At 48.8% G+C, this 21239-nt stretch overlaps 1 protein-coding gene across 1 annotated transcript; it reads right to left on the bottom strand.

The window, feature by feature from the left end:
• Nucleotides 1–3766: 3766 nt before the first annotated feature.
• On the bottom strand, nt 3767–6531 carry LOC123105874 (cyclin-dependent kinase inhibitor 5). The gene is made up of 3 exons (XM_044528040.1): nt 5989–6531; nt 4310–4510; nt 3767–4228 (listed from the first exon to the last, which is right to left on the bottom strand). Exons 1-3 carry the CDS (start codon nt 6345–6347, stop codon nt 4159–4161), a joined length of 630 nt encoding a protein of 209 aa, XP_044383975.1. The 5' UTR covers nt 6348–6531; the 3' UTR covers nt 3767–4158.
• Between the last annotated feature and the right edge of the window lie 14708 nt (nt 6532–21239).

The following is a 21239-nucleotide window of genomic DNA, read 5'->3' as shown; positions in this document are numbered from 1 at the left end:
TACCCATATTCTCATATCAAAACTAGTTTGCACGTTCAAATATTTGTCTAAAAATAAAAACAGTTTTACAACCCAATTGAAATTGTGTTTAATAAAAAAGTTTTACAACCAAATCGAAATTGTCTTGATTGAACATAAAATGAACCAATACAACTATTGGTTGGCAATGTGATCCAACACGTGCTCAACCAAGTCATTTTGAAAATCCAAATGACTGTGCCAATCACGCAGCTCACGGTGAAATTGGACAAACTGTTCAAATGTGGCCGGTTCTTGGTGCAAGGGCTCAACATTTTCACCTTGATAATCAAATCCTTGGTCAAAGATACTCTCATCACGCTCGTCCTCGACGACCATGTTATGCATGATCACACAAGCAGTCATAACCTTCCAAAGCTTCGTTTCATCCCATGACAGTGCATGGTTTTGAACGATACCCCACCGTGATTGAAGCACACCAAAAGCACGTTCCACCTCCTTTCTAGCACTCTCTTGCATTTGGGCAAATCTCTTTCTCTTCTCACCTTGGGGTTTCGAGATTGCCTTCACAAAAGTTGACCACTGAGAATATATATATATATATATATATATATATATATATATATATACGGCTGCGCTAAAGTGCGCCTGAGCGCAAAGTTGCTAATCGTGCGCTCCGGTCAGACTACGCGCACCACTCCCTCGCCTCTGTAATCAAGGAACCATCGAACCTCGTGTATTTTTCTTCCAACTAGTAGTAAATTTAGTGGGAAACCTAGTAACGATATTAATTTCATTACTATTGCCTCCCACTCGTTCACGATCCCGCGCACATATGACATAGTAATGAACAATAGGAAACATAGTAAAAGAATTTATTATGTTACTGCTGCCCGATCTTGTTTTATTAGTGTCCGCTTCCATTTCCATGGCTCGTAAAAAACTATGGAATATAGTAATCAACCATCATAACCGTTACTGTGTGGACAATTGTCCTAGTAAATGTATTGAGAATTAGTAGTAATAAGAGTTCTCCAATGGTAAAGCGAGAGTATTTGCTAAAGTAATTGAGCGATTTTTCACATGGCTGATCACTGTAAAGTTGAAAAGTTTCAGGCTGTAGTAACACATAAAATGCAAATTACTACATGTGGCTTGCCACTTACGATCAAAAGAAAGTGTGGAACCACGTGGGGTGGGGTGGATCTGCGGAGGGGTGCACATGCAGTTACTTTTTTCCTAATCTAGTTACGGCTCAATGGGCAGCGCGCATAATCATAATTCTACGCTCTGGCTCACTTTAGCAAGTCTATATATATATATATATATATATATATATATATATATATATATATATATATAGCATCAGCTAGATAGTATCCCTTGTTGTACTGGTGGACGTTGATCTCAAAGTTGACAGGTGGGGAGTGACCTTCTACAAACCTTGCGAAGACTGGAGAACGCTGCAGCACGTTGATATCATTGTGAGAACCTGCCATGCCGAAGAAAGAATGCCATATCCAAAAATCCTGCGAAGCCACCGCTTCTAATATGACAGTGCACGCTTTGACATGCCCCTTGTACTGGCCCTGCCAAGTAAATGAACAGTTCTTCCACTTCCAGTGCATACAATCTATGCTGCTAAGCATGTCTGGAAAGCCTATAGCCGTGTTGGTCGCCAACAATCTCTATGTATCAGCGGCAGTTGGCTGCCTCAAGTACTCCGGGCCAAACACCTCGATCACAGCCTGGCAGAACTTGTATATTGACATCAGACATGTTGCCTCACTCATACGCACATACTCATCCACCAGATCGCCTGGAATTCCGTATGCAAGCATGCGGAAGGCCTCGGTGCATTCCATATGCAACCACTCCCTCTCGGATACGATTGAACACATGCCTTGCCATTCGAAAACGGCGACGGAATTTATCCGGCTTGAAGAGCGGGGTGTTGGCAAAGTAATCGGCATAGAGCAGGGCGTGGCCTCTCTCCCTGTTGCGGTTCAGGTTGGGAGCACGGCCAGGGAGTGACCCCCTATACCGAGGAAGCTGCTGTTGAATGTGGTCGTGAACGACCAGTGCAGCCACCACAAGATCTTCATCATCCGACGACGAATCGTTCGATGAACAAATAAAGTGGTGGAAAAAAAACTCATCTCCACTGTCCATACCTTTGTGTGCAAAGTGTCGAACACCTTACGATTGTGGTCCCAAAGAGGCCGCGATGATCACCTCGACGCGGCAGGGATGGTTGGCGGCTGACTACTGGCCGCTCTGGAGCTCTCGTCGGAAGCTGCCGCGACCGCCGTGGTACGTCGCCGTCGGTCGTATCCCCTCTGCCACCGGCTACGACGGCGGCGGCCAAAACTATGGCGAAAGCGCGGACGTGTTGGCGGCTATGTCGAGACGTGGTTTTGGTATGGATGGTTGTGGCCTGCGCAGTGAGGAGTCGGTCGGAGAATAGCGGCGGCGCAGAGAGAGGGGGTGAAGGCGTTGGAAGCGAAGGGACTGCTAGTGTCCCCGACAGACGGGCCACGGGAGGACAAGGGCGTGCGGCGAGCCCGTCCGCGTGATGTCCGTTTCACTCCAAACTCGGCGCAACTTTGGGTCGAGATGGGTCGAAAACGGATGAAATCCGGACATTTGTCTGTTTGGTGCTGCGTGTTGGACCGCGTTATTCGTCCGTTCTACGTTAAACGAACGCATCCGGACAAGATGCGATCGCGCGGTGGAGTTGGCCTTAGGATTCAGGAGGGAGGAAACGAAGCGGCAGGTTGGCGCGGGCGGCCATGTTTCTTCTTTTCCTTTGCTGCAGCCATGAAAGAGGTTGCTGCGTCTTCTTTTTTCAGGATGAAATGTCGCCAAGTGCAGTACGCGGCCTGCTGAGCACAACGGATTGCTCCTGGATGCTCTATCTATCACTAGCGTCGTCAACCTTGTTGGAAACGTGCGTGTCCTCATTAGAAATAAAATTTTAGAAACTCAACGTTCGTTGCGTTGCAGAGAGGGACTGCGAGCGGGACAAAGTTAGAAGCCTCTTTGATTCATATGATGGGATTTCGAAAACGCAGGAATAAAAAAAACGTGGGATTGTATGAATGTTTGATTGTGCATAGAAGAAACATCCTATAGGATGGTAATAAAAAGGCTCGAGTGAAAAAGGACAGTGGACTGCTTCCTCCCTAGCGTGGATGGAGGTAAAAGGAGCCGGTGCACGGGTAGGCCAAAAAGAGCGACTTTTTTACCAGCCTACCTGACCTGCAGCCTGCTTGTGCTTGTGGGTAACAAGTGCCTCTGCCCGCCTGCTGCCAACAAAGAAAGGAATGATGATGATTCAGTAACAAGACCATGATGAGCGCCATCCACATCCACTCACCCCTCGCACACACACAAACAGTCCAAGCTTTGGCCTCCCATCAGTCTCACACGCTCCACCATGACCATGACCAGCATCCACTCACTCCACTCAGCTTACTGCAAAGCAAACGGCACACAGGTGCACAACAGTAACCTCACACGTCCAATCACACACACACACACACACACACACACACACGATGCAGCTATAGTAGCCTAGTGCCTAGTGGAATCCATCCAAGCCCTCCCGCATCAACTCAACTTGCTTGCCGCTTGATCACCACCAAGAAAGCAGTCCAACACCGCGCCAGCTTTTCAGACAAGACGATGACAAGTTTCCACCCCATCCCCATCCGCATCCCCATCCATGCATGCATGCACGAATCACACAGTCAGTCGCAGCACTGCAGACTTAGAGAGAGTGAGGTGAAAATAAATCTAGCTCTGATTGATTTCATTGATGGATGGAGGACTGGGGCACAGAGAATAACTGAGCTGCTAATCAAGCTAAATTGAAGCCTACGGAGATGACATGTTGTTAACTAAGAGGTTACAGTGAGGTTGGGGATCAGGCTGTTCCTTACACTCAGAGATGGATGGCTGGCTGGCTGAGCTACTACTGACTGACTGACTGCGGGCTAACTCTAAGTTTTTACAACAGGTGAATTAGAAAACCTAACGCTACATTTGCATTTGCATTTGCATCGCGCCCACGGCATATGACAAGCTGCTGCTGCTGCTGCTTCTTCTGGTAGTGGTCATTTTGGTGCTACAGGGATCAATGGAGGAGCTCCTGGTGGTGGTGTGAGGTATGAAGCCCTAGCAGTCTAGCACCGTCCACTCGTACCGCCCGGGGAGCGGGCAGCCGCTCGCAGGACAGAAGTTGTACCTGATTTCAACATCACAGTCGAGTGTTAGCAAGTTTCTCTTTACAGTATGTGAAGAAGAGCAGAAGGAAGCATGCTCTTACTTGTCCCTGAAGGTCTGGTGTTGCTGCTGCTCGGCGGCGGCGAAGAACTCGTCCATCTCCAGCGAGCTCGGCACGTAGCGGCAGACCGGCGTCTGCGCCCTGCGGCGGGAGTGGTTGCGGGCTCCTCCGGTCGCCGACCCGGGGGTGCTCATCGTCTCCGAGCTGTAGATGAGGCTGCACGGCGTCGTCTCCCTGGCGCCCCTGCACGCAGCACCGACGAACAGCACAACATGAGGTTCAGAAGCTAGAAATGCACAAGAGGGCCTTGCAAATTACGTAGTACTGCTGCAGAATCAAGCCTGGTTTGTGAGCTCAGATGAGACCAAGCTACAGGAAGCTGAACACGACAGCTCATTCATTTTCTAGCATGCCGCATGATCTTGTCCATTTCATTGCTAACAAGTGCCCCACATCACACAATGTGAGGTGTGCCTGATTATTGGCGCAGCAGCAGCACAAGCACGCTGAATGACTGAATGCTGACAAGCAAGCAACAACTTGGCCTAACACGGCCAAGCAAGCTGCTAAACGGGGGGAGCACGTTCAACATGCATACGCCGGGGGACAAAGGGACCACGCGCGAGATCAATCATACGAACAAGGTGTGGAATTAAAGAAGCTGGGGAAACATTTACCGAGGTCTTCCAAGGCCTGAATTACCAGAAGTAAAATCTTTTCTCTTCAAGTGGCTGGTGCAAATGCTCACAACAAGGGCCAAGGGGTAAATATGAATGGAGGCACTGGCTAGAACAAAAACGTGGTCCGGTCAGAGTGTCCATTCAAGCGGAAAGGTCCAGCCATATCCCTCCAGACAAGGGCAGGCATTCAATGGCGGCGGTGGCGCTCCGGTACAAGGGCCAATGATGAGCAGCTTGCCATTTTCACCCACGGCGGTGGCGAATGGGGCCCTGAGCGCGACGGCGGTGGCGCTCGGCTTTGTGGGATTGAAATTGCTGGCGAAAGGGCGGGAGAGGGGCCTCTCTCCCTCTGGTTGCTGTTGGGAAAGATTGGGGCCAGGCCAATGGAGGGCGGCTGTGGTGGGGAAGGGGAAAGGAGGCTACTTTCCCCTGCCACTACGGGGAAAAGGCGGAGGCCACTGGAGGAGGAGGAGGAGGAGGCTCCACTAATCAAGTGCAGCGCCCACTTTGATTGGGGGTTGATTGAGTGCGCCTGGATGCATCTTTGTTTGGAGGGGAAAAATGGCGGCTTTTCTGGAGGGGGGGAAATAGGGGGGCCTTTTTCCCCGGGTCAACACAGCGGACAGGCGTTTCTTCGATTCTTTCAAGCTCCAGCCAGCCAACGGCTAAGGCTTGAGGAAATCAAGGCCAGCGGAGGCCTTGATTCTTGCAGGCATCCGGGCACAATCAGCGGAAGGTGTGGCTATTTGGGCGCTTCAATCCTGATGGAGAAGAAAATCGCCGGACCAGCGGCGGCGCTCGTCTGAGAAAACTGATAGGGAGGGGGTTCTTGAGGTTGCCGGCGCCTGAGAGTTGAGATTTGAGAGCACGCGGCGGCGCTAATGGAGCAGGACGGCGACACGGCGGCGGATAAACCCTAAACCTCAGTCGTATTCGTATCGGCCGGGGCGGGGCGCGAGAGGGGATTGCTGACTGAGGCGGAGGGGGGGGATTGGCGGAAGAGGAAGGGGAGGAGAGAAAAGTCTGGTGCTCTGTTGTTACCTGTCGGTGGCGTCCCAGTCCAGGACGTTGTCGCCGAAGGAGACCTCGAGGTCGGCCTCGAAGCCCTCGGCGGCGAACGACGACGGCGCCTGCTCCATCCTCCTCCCACCGGCGGCCGGCGGCTGCGGCGCGTCCTCCTTGTCCTTGGGCCCCGGCGGCGGCTGCTTCTCGAGCCTCCTGCTCCTGAGCTCGAGGTAGTCGCCGTCCTCGTGGCCCTTGCGCTGCGGCGAAGGGGACGGAGCGCGCTGCTGCTGCGCGGCGAGGGTGCGGGAGCGGGTGCGGACGCCGAGCAGCGCGCCGGCGACCTCCATGACGGCCACCTCCCCCGAGGCCTTGCTCTTGCGCATGTACTTGCCCATGGCGCCGGCTTGCTCTGCTTCCTGTGCTTCCGGTGGGCGGGAGGCGGCGGCGGCGAGGTGGGCAGCTAGCTAGCTGGGCTGGGCAACGGGAGGCGGGGGAATCGCGGGCATAATGGGCGCGTTGCGTTGCGCAGCGGGAAAAAGGGCGCGAGGGGGCGGGCGATTTGGCGGGCTCGGGCGCGCGACGCCGCCGCTGTATCTAGAGATGGACCCGCGCACGGCCTGGCCCTGGCCCTGGCCCTGGCCCTTGGGGTGGATGGTGGCGTCGCCGCGTGGGGGTGTGGTGCGGGTTTGGGGGTTTCCGAGGGCGGGCCACATGGACGTGCCTTGCCATGGTGGGGTATACTCTTGCAGTTGCATATTTGCAATGGTGGGATTTGGGGGTGGCATATCCTCAAGCATAAATGGGAGGCAAAAGGATGCTTATTGGATGTTTTAGGGAATAGGGGGGTGATGCCACTATTGTGGATAAAAGGAAAGGATATTCTCCTCACATACAAGGTAAAAGGGATTATTTTGACATGTACTAGGAGGTGTTGCTTTTGATTTTAAATACTACTCGTCGTTAGTGATCGGAAAAAAAAACAATCATGGGTTTAGGGTCATGTCATGACGGCCGTGGTTTCGTTTCTATGAAATCGAACCGGGGAGCCACTCCTTGGAGGTCTGGAAATACGAGAATTCGGTTACACATGCTTGAATTGGTACCATCGAAGTGTTATCTTGTGACATTCTAATTTTCACTGACGATAAAATGTAGTCCAACGGAATTAAGGATAAAGTTGTAATTCATGTTTGTCAATATATGCCTTGCTTCCTCTTTTCTTTTATGTTCAATCGGAATTAAGGATAAAGTGGTCCAACGAAATTAAGGATAAAGTAGTCCGACGAAATTAAGCAACCGAGGGACCATTTTCTCGAGAACCTTTCAGGAATATTTTTCATGCTCTCGTGCTAGAGTTGGCCCATTCTTGTCGTCGTTTCAAATTGTTGTAAACGGAGATAAATGATACTCCTAAGTATTGATATGTATGACTCTGCATCCGTTGTTAGAATTGAAGCGTTGCTAACAGAGAAGGAAACAAGTTCACCGGCGCTCTATCGAAATTTGGACTCCCCAATACAGAACAAAGGAACTAATAAGGAACGGTCACGACTGTTCTTATCAGGGGTGTGAATAGTAAGATCATTTAAATAGCAAAAGAAACATTTGCATTTTTTTTATGGTGCAAGATGCTTATGTGCGTGATGCCCATGTCAAATTTGATAATTGCAAGTTTGGTAGGTAGGTACCAAAGTAATCCCGGCAAGGAACACTGGACAGCGGTCAAGAATATCCTGAAGTACCTGAAAATGACTAAGGAAATGTTTCTCGTTTATGGAGGTGACGAAGAGCTTGTCGTAAAAGGTTACGTCGACGCTAGTTTCGACACAGATCTGGATGACTCTAAGTCACAAACCGGATACGTGTATATTTTGAATGGTGGGGCAGTAAGCTGGTGCAGTTGCAAGCAGAGTGTCGTGGCGGGATCTACATGTGAAGCGGAGTACATGGCAGCCTCGGAGGCAGCACATGAAGCAATTTGGGTGAAGGAGTTCATCATCGACCTAGGAGTCATACCCAATGTGTCGGGGCCGATCAAGCTCTTCTGTGACAACACTGGAGCTATTGCTCTTACAAAGGAGCCCAGGTTTCATAAGAAGACAAGGCATATCAAGCATCGCTTCAACTCCATTCGTGAAAATGTTCAAGATGGAGACATAGATATTTGTAAAGTACATACGGACCTGAATATAGCAGATCCGTTGACTAAACCTCTTCCTAGAGCAAAACATGATCAACACCAGAATTCCATGGGTGTTCGATTCATCACATGTAACTAGATTATTGACTCTAGTGCAAGTGGGAGACTGTTGGAAATATGCCCTAGAGGCAATAATAAAAGCATTATTATTATATTTCCTTGTTCATGATAATTGTCATTATTCATGCTATAATTGTGTTATCCGAAAATCGTAATACATGTGTGAATAATAGACACCAACATGTCCCTAGTAAGCCTCTAGTTGACTAGCTCGTTGATCAACAGATAGTCATGGTTTCCTGACTATGGACATTGGATGTCATTGATAACGAGATCACATCATTATGAGAATGATGTGATGGACAAGACCCAATCCTAAACATAAGATCGTATAGTTCGTTTGCTAGAGTTTTCCAATGTCAAGTATCTTTTCCTTAGACCATGAGATCGTGTAACTTCCGGATACCGTAGGAGTGCTTTGGGTGTGCCAAACGTCACAACGTAACTGGGTGACTATAAAGGTATACTACGGGTATCTCCGAAAGTGTCTGTTGGGTTGACACGGATCAAGACTGGGATTTGTCACTCCATATGACGGAGAGGTATCACTGGGCCCACTCGGTAATGCATCATCATAATGAGCTCAAAGTGACCAAGTGTCTGGTCACGGGATCATGCATTACGGTACGAGTAAAGTGACTTGCCGGTAACGAGATTGAACGAGGTATTGGGATACCGACGATCGGATCTCGGGCAAGTAACATACCGATTGACGAAGGGAATTGTATGTGGGGTTGCTTGAATCCTCGACATCGTGGTTCATCCGATGATATCATCGAGGAGAATGTGGGAGCCAACATGGGTATCCAGATCCCGCTGTTGGTTATTGGCCGGAGAGTCGTCTCGGTCATGTCTACATGTCTCCCGAACCCGTAGGGTCTACACACTTAAGGTTCGGTGACGCTAGGGTTGTAGGGATATGTATATGCAGTAACCAGAATGTTGTTCGGAGTCCCGGATGAGATCCCGGACGTCACGAGGAGTTCCGGAATGGTCCGAAAGTAAAGAATTATATATAGGAAGTGCTATTTCGGGCATCGGGACAAGTTTCGGGGTCACCGGTATTGTACCGGGACCACCGGAAGGGTCCCGGGGGTCCACCGGGTGGGGCCACCTGCCTCGGGGGGCCACCTGCCCCGGGGGGCCACATGGGCTGTAGGGGGTGCGCCTTGGCCTATATGGGCCAAGGGCACCAGCCCCAAGAGGCCCATGCGCCTAGGGTTCAAGGAAGGGAAGAGTCCCAAAGGGGGAAGGCACCTCCTAGGTGCCTTGGGGAGGAGGGATTCCTCTCTTGGCCACACCCCCCCTAGGAGATTGGATCTCCTAGGGCCGGCGCCCCCCTTGGACTCCCTATATATAGTGGGGAAAGGAGGGCCTCTCATACCACGCCTTTGGTGCCTCCCTCTCCCTCTCCAACACATCCTCCTCCTCCATAGTGCTTAGCGAAGCCCTGCCGGAGTACTGCAGCTCCATCACCACCACGCCGTCGTGCTGCTGCTGGAGCCATCTCCCTCAACCTCTCCTTCCCCCTTGCTGGATCAAGAAGAAGGAGACGTTACGCTGACCGTACGTGTGTTGAACGCGGAGGTGCCGTCCGTTCGGCGCTAGGATCTCCAGTGATTTGGATCACGTCGAGTACGACTTCCTCATCCCCGTTCTTTGAACGCTTCCGCGCGTGATCTACAAAGATATGTAGATGCAATCCAATCACTCGTTGCTAGATGAACTCATAGATGGATCTTGGTGAAACCGTAGGAAAATTTTTGTTTTCTGCAACGTTCCCCAACAATAACTAATACCTAATCTAAATGGTCACCGAAGCCCGTTCTCCGTGTCCGCCCATCAACCCCGAGAACGAAAGCTTCACCCACTTGCGCCTAAGTACTCTCCAGCTCTGCCTCAGTAACCTCCGCCTCCGGAGGCCCGGGAAGTAAAGTCGTCTGCCTCCATATCGCTGCAAAGCGACTAATTAGCCGAAATGGTGAGCCCACCAAGCCTGGCGTCAATAGGAGGGGAGGAACGGTGGCCTTCCTAGGACACGAGCGACAGTGACCTACTGTGCACTACTCTTCCTCGCTACGCCGGCGCCCGCAGACATGCCGACTTCGTGGTCGCCGCGGCGGGGCGCGGACTTGGCGATGTCCTCCTCGTTGTCGGTCTCGTCAAACACCGCCTCGTCCGCGTCGTCGCTCTCCATGTAGGTGGCCGCCACCGGGCGAGGTAGATTTCACGGGTGGAGCGGTAGGACTCGAGCACCGGATGCTGCTCCGCCAGGTCCGCGTCTGACGCGACAACCCTGTCAGCGGGAAGCTGCTCCTCCGCCTGCAGGTGCTCTCGCAGGAGGTGGTGGTTGTAGGCGGCGTCGGCCTGTGCCTCCCGAAACTGCTCCTCCCGCACCATGTCCTTATAATGGGCACGTGCCTCGCCGATGGTCAAGGTGCAATGCACCAACGAGGTTGGCGTGAAGGAGGAGGGTGGCGCCGGTTCATCGTCAGCAGCGACCTTGATTGGGATGTCATTGTCTTCCAGCTGCCTGCCAGCCAACCAGACGCTAGCAATGACGGCCATCTCCTTTTTCTGGTCCGACGGCAACCCGTCCCAGAGAGCTTTGGCGGGGTAGGGGCATCAGTTTTTATAGCAACGGTGAGCGGCAGATGGACGGGTGGCGTCGGAGGAGATGCCTCGGCAACCGTGTGCCATCAAGGTGGGCAGCAGACAAGCGAACGGACGACCGGCCGCCATGTCGTTTGAACGAACGGTAGTCACCTGCACCGGGAAGCGGCGCGGGCGGTGCTCTCTCGGCTGACGCCAGTGAGCGGTCTTGTCCGCTCTAGCCGGGCATAAATGCGGGCGCTGACCGACAACGCATGGGGAAATGGGGTTTTTTGATGGGTCAGAAGCGGGCGTGACAGTAGTCCGGACTCCCGCAAATTTTCCCCTTGTTTGTCTTCGGTTTACGGGAGTAATCACATCCGAACCGTGCGATGGACCGATACAGACCCACCTTGGATGGTTACACCGTTACTCGGTCCCGATAACATGGTCCAAACAGATACGGAAAAATTTGAGGGTCGGAGTTGGAGTCTTGGAGATGCCCTCAGTTGTCATCATCATTTGAGAGGACCAACCCCAGCTTAAGAGGAGACTAGAATCGTGAAATAATGACCGACTCATGACTAGTATAGGATGCAGGAGACGGACGGGAATGCGCCACGATATACTATACGAGCAGAAGCAGCGTGAGTAGAGTAGTATTACTGCTACAGCCTACAGAAACAGTGGTGTGAATGGACCTTGTAGCAGTAGAACCTCTGGCGGGCATCATCATGGCCCCGTTTTGAATGCCCCGAACTCTACGGCACGATACGATACGCCTGCGCACAACTTTCTGGCTACGCGCTGCCCTACCACTACCATCATAGTACTAGATAGTACCACGATGTTGATGAGCGTAACTCCCGCAGCAGCTACGTATAAAAGTCCACTGTGCACGCTGCAGGCGCAGGCATGTCATTCATCGGGCCGCCCAGCCGGTACAACTACGAGCTATTATTGGCACTGAAACACGTACGTACGCGCGCTGGGTTGAAGTGGCGTCGTCCCCTCCCCGCAGACAGACACGGCGCAGGGCCGTGGATCCGGCCGGCGGGCCCCTCCTCCGGTCTACACGGAGCGACGGCGCCGCCGTGCCGGTGGCTTCATCGCTCGACAGTGAAAGCCCCGACCGGGCCTTTTTCTGGCCATGGTTTAAAGCCGGTCGATCCTAGTACGCTCAACTGGGAGAAGCAGGTGGCTAGCTTACGAGAGATCGTGCAATGCTGTGTTGCATTGCCTCAAAGTGTGCACGCGGGGCAGGCAACTTTTTTCTGAGACACGTGCTCTCCGGTACTTGTGTGTTTGAATGGCTGACAAGGTTCCTTCCTGGAGACAAGGAGTAGAATCTATTTCGTAATTATACCACGATTCGATTTTGATAAGTAATAAGGGACCCGTAAATTAAATTTCGTCTGTATCCGTCCGTGGATAGGGGGCCAGTCCGCTGACACTGATGCGGCAACCTATCATTCAACGCTGATTTCAAACACTTTTTCAACAAACCAAATGAAATTCATGCAAACACAGCAAATTTCATATAAACGAGACGGAATTTATTATATTTTGGACATATTTAACTAAAATAGTTAAAACTATGTGCACGTTTGGCCGCGCGGAACTCCATTCTCACGACACAGATACGTACACTACACTAGTCTACGGCCAGCCACGGCGAATTTCTTTGTCTTCTCCATGTCCGACGGCCTGCTCTCGGACTGCCGTAAGCCGAAAGGTATATGCTTCAGCGCAAAGGGCGGTTCACTTCCCCATGTAAGGCATCGCCGCTCATCGGAGTGAAGACCGCCGGAATGTGCTTCAACAGGAGTGGAAGGGACGATTGTGGCCTACGACAGGGCAAGACACCGACTGTGTACGCCGGGTAATGGCCTTCATAGTACCAAGCAGCTGGCGCCTCCCGTGTTCTACTTCTCATCGATGATGGCGCCGGACGCGGACAATGGACACCACATCGCCAATCTCCGCGAAGCCGACTTCTTTCTTCGCCGGCAGAGTGCAGCCAGAGACAAGTTGACGGCTGATGGCTGTTGGAAATATGCCCTAGAGGCAATAATAAAAGTATTATTATTATATTTCCTTGTTCATGATAATTGTCTTTTATTCATGCTATAACTGTATTATCCGGAAATCGTAATACACGTGTGAATACATAGACCACAATATGTCCCTAGTGAGCCTCTAGTTGACTAGCTCGTTGTGATCAACAGATAGTCATGGTTTCCTGGCTATGGACATTGGATGTCGTTGATAACGGGATCACATCATTAGGAGAATGATGTGATGGACAAGACCCAATCCTAAGACTAGCACAAAAGATCGTGTAGTTCATTTGCTAGAGCTTTGCCAATGTCAAGTATCTCTTCCTTCGACCATGAGAGCGTGTAACTCCTGGATACCGTAGGAGTGCTTTGGGTGTATCAAACGTCACAACGTAACTGGGTGACTATAAAGGTGCACTACAGGTATCTCCGAAAGTATCTATTGTTTTATGCGGATCGAGACTGGGATTTGTCACTCCGTGTAAACGGAGAGGTATCTCTGGGCCCACTCGGTAGGACATCATCATATGCGCAATGTGACCAAGGAGTTGATCACGGGATGATGTGTTACAGAACGAGTAAAGTGACTTGCCGGTAACGAGATTGAACAAGGTATTGGATACCGACGATCGAATCTCGGGCAAGTAACATACCGATAGACAAAGGGGATTGAATACGGGATTGATTAAGTCCTTGACATCGTGGTTCATCCGATGAGATCATCGTGGAACATGTGGGAGCCATCATGGGTATCCAGATCCCGCTGTTGGTTATTGACCGGAGAACGTCTCGGTCATGTCTACATGTCTCCCGAACCCGTAGGGTCTACACACTTAAGGTTCGATGACACTAGGGTTATAAAGGAAGTTTGTATGTGGTTACCGAATGTTGTTCGGAGTCCCGGATGAGATCCCGGACGTCACGAGGAGTTCCGGAATGGTCCGGAGGTAAAGATTTATATATGGGAAGTCCTATTTTGGCCACCAGAAAATGTTCGGGATTTTTCGGTATTGTACCGGGAAGGTTCTAGAAGGTTCTGGAGTGGGGCCCACCTGCATGGGGGGACCCACATGGACGTGGGTAGTGGGGGCAAGGCCCCACACCCCTGGTCAAGGCGCACCAAGATCCCCCCTTAGAAGGAATAAGATCATATCCCGAAGGGATAAGATCAAGATCCCTAAAAAGGGGGGATAACAATCGGTGGGGAAGGAAATAATGAGATTTCTTTCCTCCCACCTTGGCCAATGCCCCAATGGACTTGGAGGGCAAGAAACCAGCCCCTCCACCCCTATATATAGTGGGGAGGCGCATGGGAGCTATACACGAAGTTCTGGCGCAGCCCTCCCCCTCTCCCAAGTACTCCTCTTCTCCCGTGGTGCTTGGCGAAGCCCTGCAGGATTGCCACGCTCCTCCACCACCACCACGCCGTTGTGCTGCTGCTGGATAGAGTCTTCCTCAACCTCTCCCTCTCTCCTTGCTGGATCAAGGCGTGGGAGACGTCACCGGGCTGTACGTGTGTTGAACGCGGAGGTGCCGTGCGTTCGGCACTTGATCATCGGTGATTTGAATCACGACGAGAACGACTCCTTCAACCCCGTTCACTTGAACGCTTCCGCTTAGCGATCTACAAGGGTATGTAGATGCACTCTCCTTCTACTCGTTGCTGGTCTCTCCATAGATAGATCTTGGTGACACGTAGGAAAATTTTGAATTTCTGCTACGTTCCCCAACAGTGGCATCATGAGCTAGGCCTATTGCGTAGATTCTTTGCACGAGTAGAACACAAAGTAGTTGTGGGCGTTGATGTTGTTCAATATGCTTACCGTTACTAGTCCAATCTTGTTTCGACAGTATTGTGGGATGAAGCGGCCCGGACCGACCTTACACGTACTCTTACGTGAGACATGTTCCACCGATTGACATGCACTTGGTGCATAAGGTGGCTAGCGGGTGCCAGTCTCTCCCACTTTAGTCGGAACAGATTCGATGAAAAGGGTCCTTATGAAGGGTAAATAGCAATTGGCATATCACGTTGTGGTCTTGCGTAGGTAAGAAACGTTCTTGCTAGAAACCCATAGCAGCCACGTAAAACATGCAACAACAATTAGAGGACGTCTAACTTGTTTTTGCAGGGTATGCTATGTGATGTGATATGGCCAAGAAAATGTGATGAATGATATGTGATGTATGAGATTGATCATGTTCTTGTAATAGGATTCACGACTTGCATGTCGATGAGTATGACAACCGGCAGGAGCCATAGGAGTTGTCTTTATTTATTGTATGACCTGCGTGTCATTGAAGAACGCCATGTAAACTACTTTACTTTATTGCTAAACGCGTTAGTCATAGAAGTAGAAGTAGTCGTTGGTGTGACAACTTCATGAAGACACGATGATGGAGATCATGATGATGGAGATCATGGTGTCGTGCCGGTGACGATGATGATCATGGAGCCCCGAAGATGAAGATCAAAAGGAGCAAAATGATATTGGCCATATCATGTCACTATTTGATTGCATGTGATGTTTATCATGTTTATGCATCTTGTTTGCTTAGGACGACGGTAGTAAATAAGATGATCCCTTACAAAATTTCAAGAAGTGTTCTCCCCTAACTGTGCACCGTTGCTACAGTTCGTCGCTTCTAAGCACCACGTGATGATCGGGTGTGATGGATTCTTACGTTCACATACAACGGGTGTAAGACAGTTTTACACAGCGAAAACACTTAGGGTTAACTTGACGAGCCTAGCATGTGCAGACATGGCCTCGGAACACGGAGACCGAAAGGTCGAGCATGAGTCGTATGGTAGATACGATCAACATGAAGATGTTCACCGATGATGACTAGTCCGTCTCACGTGATGATCGGACACGGCCTAGTTGACTCGGATCATGTGATCACTTAGATGACCAGAGGGATGTCTATCTAAGTGGGAGTTCATAAGATGAACTTAATTATCCTGAACATAGTCAAAAGACCTTTTGCAAATTATGTCGTAAGCTCGCGCTTTAGTTCCACTGTTTAGATATGTTCCTAGAGAAAATATAGTTGAAAGTTGATAGTAGCGATTATGCGATCAGTAGAAAGCTTATGTCCTTAATGCACCGCTCAGTGTGCTGAACCCCAACGTCGTTTGTCGATGTTGCGAACATCGGACATACACGTTTTGATAACTACGTGATAGTTCAATTAAATGGTTTAAGTAGAGGCACCAAAGACGTTTTCGAAACGTCGCGGAACATATGAGATGTTTCGAGGGCTGAAATTGGGATTTCAGGCTCGTGCCCACGTCAAGAGGTATAAGACCTCCGACGATTTTCTTAGCCTGCAAACTAAGGGAGAAAAGCTAAATCGTTGAGCTTGTGCTCAGATTGTCTGAGCACAACAATCACTTGAATCGAGTGGGAGTTGATCCTCCAGATGAGATAGTGATGTTTCCCCAAAGTCATTGCCACCAAGCTGCTAGAGCTTCGTGATTAACTATAACATATCAGGGATAGATATGATGATCCTTGAAATATTCATGATGTTTGACACCGCGAAAGTAGAAATCAAGAAGGAGCATCAATTGTTGATGGTTGGTGAAACCACTAGTTTCAAGAAGGGCAAGGGAACAAAGGGATACTTCATGAAACGGCAATTCAGCTGCTGCTCTAGTGAAGAAACCCAAGGTTGAACCCAAACCCGAGACTAAGTGCTTCTGTAATAAGGGGAACAACCACTGGAGCAGCATTACCCTAGATACTTGGTAGATGAGAAGGCTGGCAAGGTCGATAGAAGTATATTGGATATACATTATGTTAATGTGTACTTTACTAGTACTCCTAGTAGCACCAGGGTATTGGATACCGGTTCGGTTGCTAAGTGTTAGTAACTCGAAATAAAAGCTACGGAATAAACGGAGACTAGCTAAAGGTGAGCTGACGATATATGTTGGAAGTGTTTCCAAGGTTGATATGATCAAGCATCGCACGCTCCCTCTACCACCGAGATTGGTGTTTGCGTTGAGCATAGACATGATTGGATTATGTCTATCGCAATACGGTTATTCATTTAAGTAGAATAATGGTTACTCTATTTTTGAATAATACCTTCAATGGTCTTGCACCTAAAGGAATGGTTTATTGAATCTCGGTCGTAGTGATACACATTTTCATGCCAAAAGATATAAGATAGTAATGATAGTACCACTTACTTGTGGCACTGCCATGTAAGTCATAATGGTATAAAACGCATGAAGAAGCTCCATGTTGATGGATTTTTGGACTCACTCGTTTTTGAAAAGTTTGAGACATGCGAACCATGTCTATTGGTGTATATGCATGAAGAAACTCCATGCAAATGGATCGTTCAGACTCACTTGATTTTGAATCACTTGAGATATGCAAATCATACCACATGGGCAAGATGACTGAAAAGCCTCATTTTCAGTAAGATGGAACAAGATAGCAACTTGTTGGAAGTAACACATTTTGATGTGTGCAGTCGAATGAGTGCTGAGGCATGCAGTGAATATCATTATGTTCTTACTTCACAGATGATTTGAGTAAATGTTGAGTATATTTACTTGATGAAACACAAGTCTGAATTATTGAATGGTTCAAGTAATTTCAGAGTGAAGTAGCAGATCATTGTGACAAGAGGATAAAATGTCTATGATATGATCATAGAGATGAATATCTGAGTTACGAGTTTTGGCACACAATTAAGACATTGTGGAAATTGTTTCGCAATTAATACCGCCTGGAACACCATAATGTGATGGTGTGTCCGAACATCATAGTTGCACCCTATTGGATATGGTGCGTACCATGATGTCTCTTATCGAATTACCACTATCGTTCATGGTTTAGGCATTAGAGACAACCACATTCACTTTAAATAGGGCACCACGTAATTCCGATGAGATGACACCGTATGAATTATGGTTTAGAGAAACCTAAGTTGTCGTTTCTTAAAAGTTTGGGGCTGCGACGCTTATATGAAAAAGTTTCAGGTTGATAAGCTCGAACCCAAAGCGGATAAAATGCATCTTCATAGGAAACCCAAAACAGTTGGGTATACCTCCTAATTCAGATCCGAAAGCAATATGGATTGTTTCTAGAATCGGGTCCTTTCTCGAGGAAAAGTTTCTCTCGAAAGAATTGAGTGGGAGGATGGTGGAGACTTGATGAGGTTATTGAACCGTCTCTTCAACTAGTGTGTGACAGGGCACAGGGAGTTGTTCCTGTGGCAGCTACACCAATTGAAGTGGAAGCTTATGATATTGATCATGAAACTTCGGATCAAGTCACTCCCAAACCTCGTAGGATGACAAGGATGCGTACTACTTCAGAGTGGTACGTAATCCTGTCTTGAAGGTCATGTTGCTAGACAACAATGAACCTACGAGCTATGGAGAAGCGATGGTGGGCCCGGATTCCGATAAATGGCTTGAGGCCATAAAATCCGAGAGAGGATCCATGTATGAAAACAAAGTGTAGACTTTGGCAGAATGGCTCGATGGTCGTAAGGCTAATGAGTACAGATGGATTTCAAAAGGAAGACGGACAATGATGGTAAATGTCACCATTAAGAAAGCTCGACTTGTCGTTAAGATGTTTTCCGACAAGTTCAAGGAGTTGACTACGATGAGATTTTCTCACTCGTAGCGATGCTAAGAGTCTGTTGGAATTATATTAGCGATTACTGCATTATTTATGAAATCTTGCAGATAGGATGTCAAAACATTGTTTCCTCGACGATTTTAATGAGGAAAGGTTGTATGTGATACAACCGGAAGGTTTTGTCAATCCCGAAAGATGCTAATAAGTATGCAAAGCTCCAGCAATCCTTCTAAGGACTGGAGTGAGCATCTCGGAGTTGGAATGTATGCTTTGATGATGATCAAAAATTTTGGGTTTGTACAAAGTTTATGAGAAACTTGTATTTCCAAAGAAGTGAGTGGGAGCACTATAGAATTTCTGATGAGTATATGTTGTTGACATATTGTTGATCAGAAATGACGTAGAATTTCTGGAAAGCATATAGGGTTATTTTGAAAGTGTTTTTCAATGGAAAGCCCGGATTAAGCTACTTGAACATTGAGCATCAAGATCTATAAGGATAGATCAAAATGCTTAATAATACTTTCAAATAAGCACATACCTTGACATGATCTTGAAGGTGTTCAAGATGGACCAGTCAAAGAAGGAGTTCTTGCCTGAGTTGTAAGGTACGAAGTTAAGACTTAAAGGTCGACCACGGCAGAATAGAGAGAAAGGACGAAGGTCGTCCCCTATGCTTAAGACGTAGGCTCTTCAGTATGATATGCTGTGTACCGCACCTGAAGTGTGCCTTGCAATGAGTCAGTCAAGGGGTACAAGAGTGATCCAAGAATGGCTCACAGGACAGCGGTCAAAGTTATCCTTAGTAACTAGTGGACTAAGGAATTTTCTCGATTATGGAGGTGGTAAAAGAGTTCGTCGTAAAGGTTACGACGATGCAAGCTTGACACCTATCCGGATAGCTCTGAGTAGAGAGACCGGATACATATAATGGAGCAATAATTTAGAATAGCTCCAAGTAGAACAGTTGTTTGGAATAGCTCCAAATAGAGCATGGTAGCTGCATCTAGGAGATGACATAGAGATTTGTAAAGCACACACGGATCTGAAAGGTTCAGACCCGTTGACTAAAACCTCTCTCACAAGCAACATGATCAAACATAAAACTCATTGAGTGTTAATAACATAGTGATGTGAACTAGACTACTGACTCTAGTAAACTCTTGGGTATTAGTCACATGGCGATGTGACCTGTGAGTGTTAATCACATGGCGATGTGAACTAGATTATTGACTCTAGTGCAAGTGGGAGACTATTGGAAATATGCCCTAGAGGCAATAATAAAAGTATTATTATTATATTTCCTTGTTCATGATAATTGTCTTTTATTCATGCTATAACTGTATTATCCGGAAATCGTAATACACGTGTGAATACATAGACCACAATATGTCCCTAGTGAGCCTCTAGTTGACTAGCTCGTTGTGATCAACAGATAGTCATGGTTTCCTGGCTATGGACATTGGATGTCGTTGATAACGGGATCACATCATTAGGAGAATGATGTGATGGACAAGACCCAATCCTAAGACTAGCACAAAAGATCGTGTAGTTCATTTGCTAGAGCTTTGCCAATGTCAAGTATCTCTTCCTTCGACCATGAGAGCGTGTAACTCCTGGATACCGTAGGAGTGCTTTGGGTGTATCAAACGTCACAACGTAACTGGGTGACTATAAAGGTGCACTACAGGTATCTCCGAAAGTATCTATTGTTTTATGCGGATCGAGACTGGGATTTGTCACTCCGTGTAAACGGAGAGGTATCTCTGGGCCCACTCGGTAGGACATCATCATATGCGCAATGTGACCAAGGAGTTGATCACGGGATGATGTGTTACAGAACGAGTAAAGTGACTTGCCGGTAACGAGATTGAACAAGGTATTGGATACCGACGATCGAATCTCGGGCAAGTAACATACCGATAGACAAAGGGGATTGAATACGGGATTGATTAAGTCCTTGACATCGTGGTTCATCCGATGAGATCATCGTGGAACATGTGGGAGCCATCATGGGTATCCAGATCCCGCTGTTGGTTATTGACCGGAGAACGTCTCGGTCATGTCTACATGTCTCCCGAACCCGTAGGGTCTACACACTTAAGGTTCGATAACACTAGGGTTATAAAGGAAGTTTGTATGTGGTTACCGAATGTTGTTCGGAGTCCCGGATGAGATCCCGGACGTCACGAGGAGTTCCGGAATGGTCCGGAGGTAAAGATTTATATATGGGAAGTCCTATTTTGGCCACCAGAAAATGTTCGGGATTTTTCGGTATTGTACCGGGAAGGTTCTAGAAGGTTCTGGAGTGGGGCCCACCTGCATGGGGGGACCCACATGGACGTGGGTAGTGGGGGCAAGGCCCCACACCCCTGGTCAAGGCGCACCAAGATCCCCCCTTAAAAGGAATAAGATCATATCCCGAAGGGATAAGATCAAGATCCCTAAAAAGGGGGGATAACAATCGGTGGGGAAGGAAATAATGAGATTTCTTTCCTCCCACCTTGGCCAATGCCCCAATGGACTTGGAGGGCAAGAAACCAGCCCCTCCACCCCTATATATAGTGGGGAGGCGCATGGGAGCTATACACGAAGTTCTGGCGCAGCCCTCCCCCTCTCCCAAGTACTCCTCTTCTCCCGTGGTGCTTGGCGAAGCCCTGCAGGATTGCCACGCTCCTCCACCACCACCACGCCGTTGTGCTGCTGCTGGATAGAGTCTTCCTCAACCTCTCCCTCTCTCCTTGCTGGATCAAGGCGTGGGAG

Source organism: Triticum aestivum, chromosome 5A (genome assembly GCF_018294505.1).
Source record: "Triticum aestivum cultivar Chinese Spring chromosome 5A, IWGSC CS RefSeq v2.1, whole genome shotgun sequence".
Taxonomy (NCBI): domain Eukaryota; kingdom Viridiplantae; phylum Streptophyta; class Magnoliopsida; order Poales; family Poaceae; genus Triticum; species Triticum aestivum.
Note: the sequence above shows the minus strand (reverse complement) of the source record. Positions and strands in the feature narration are given on the sequence as shown.

Coding starts and splice junctions, on each gene's coding strand:
- LOC123105874 (XM_044528040.1), bottom strand. CDS start 6,347: ATGGGCAAGTACATGCGCAAGAGCAAGGCCTCGGGGGAGGTGGCCGTC. Junction 4,511..5,988: donor GACTGGGACGCCACCGACAG/GTAACAACAGAG, acceptor TGCTGCGTGCAG/GGGCGCCAGGGAGACGACGC. Junction 4,229..4,309: donor CACCAGACCTTCAGGGACAA/GTAAGAGCATGC, acceptor TGTTGAAATCAG/GTACAACTTCTGTCCTGCGA.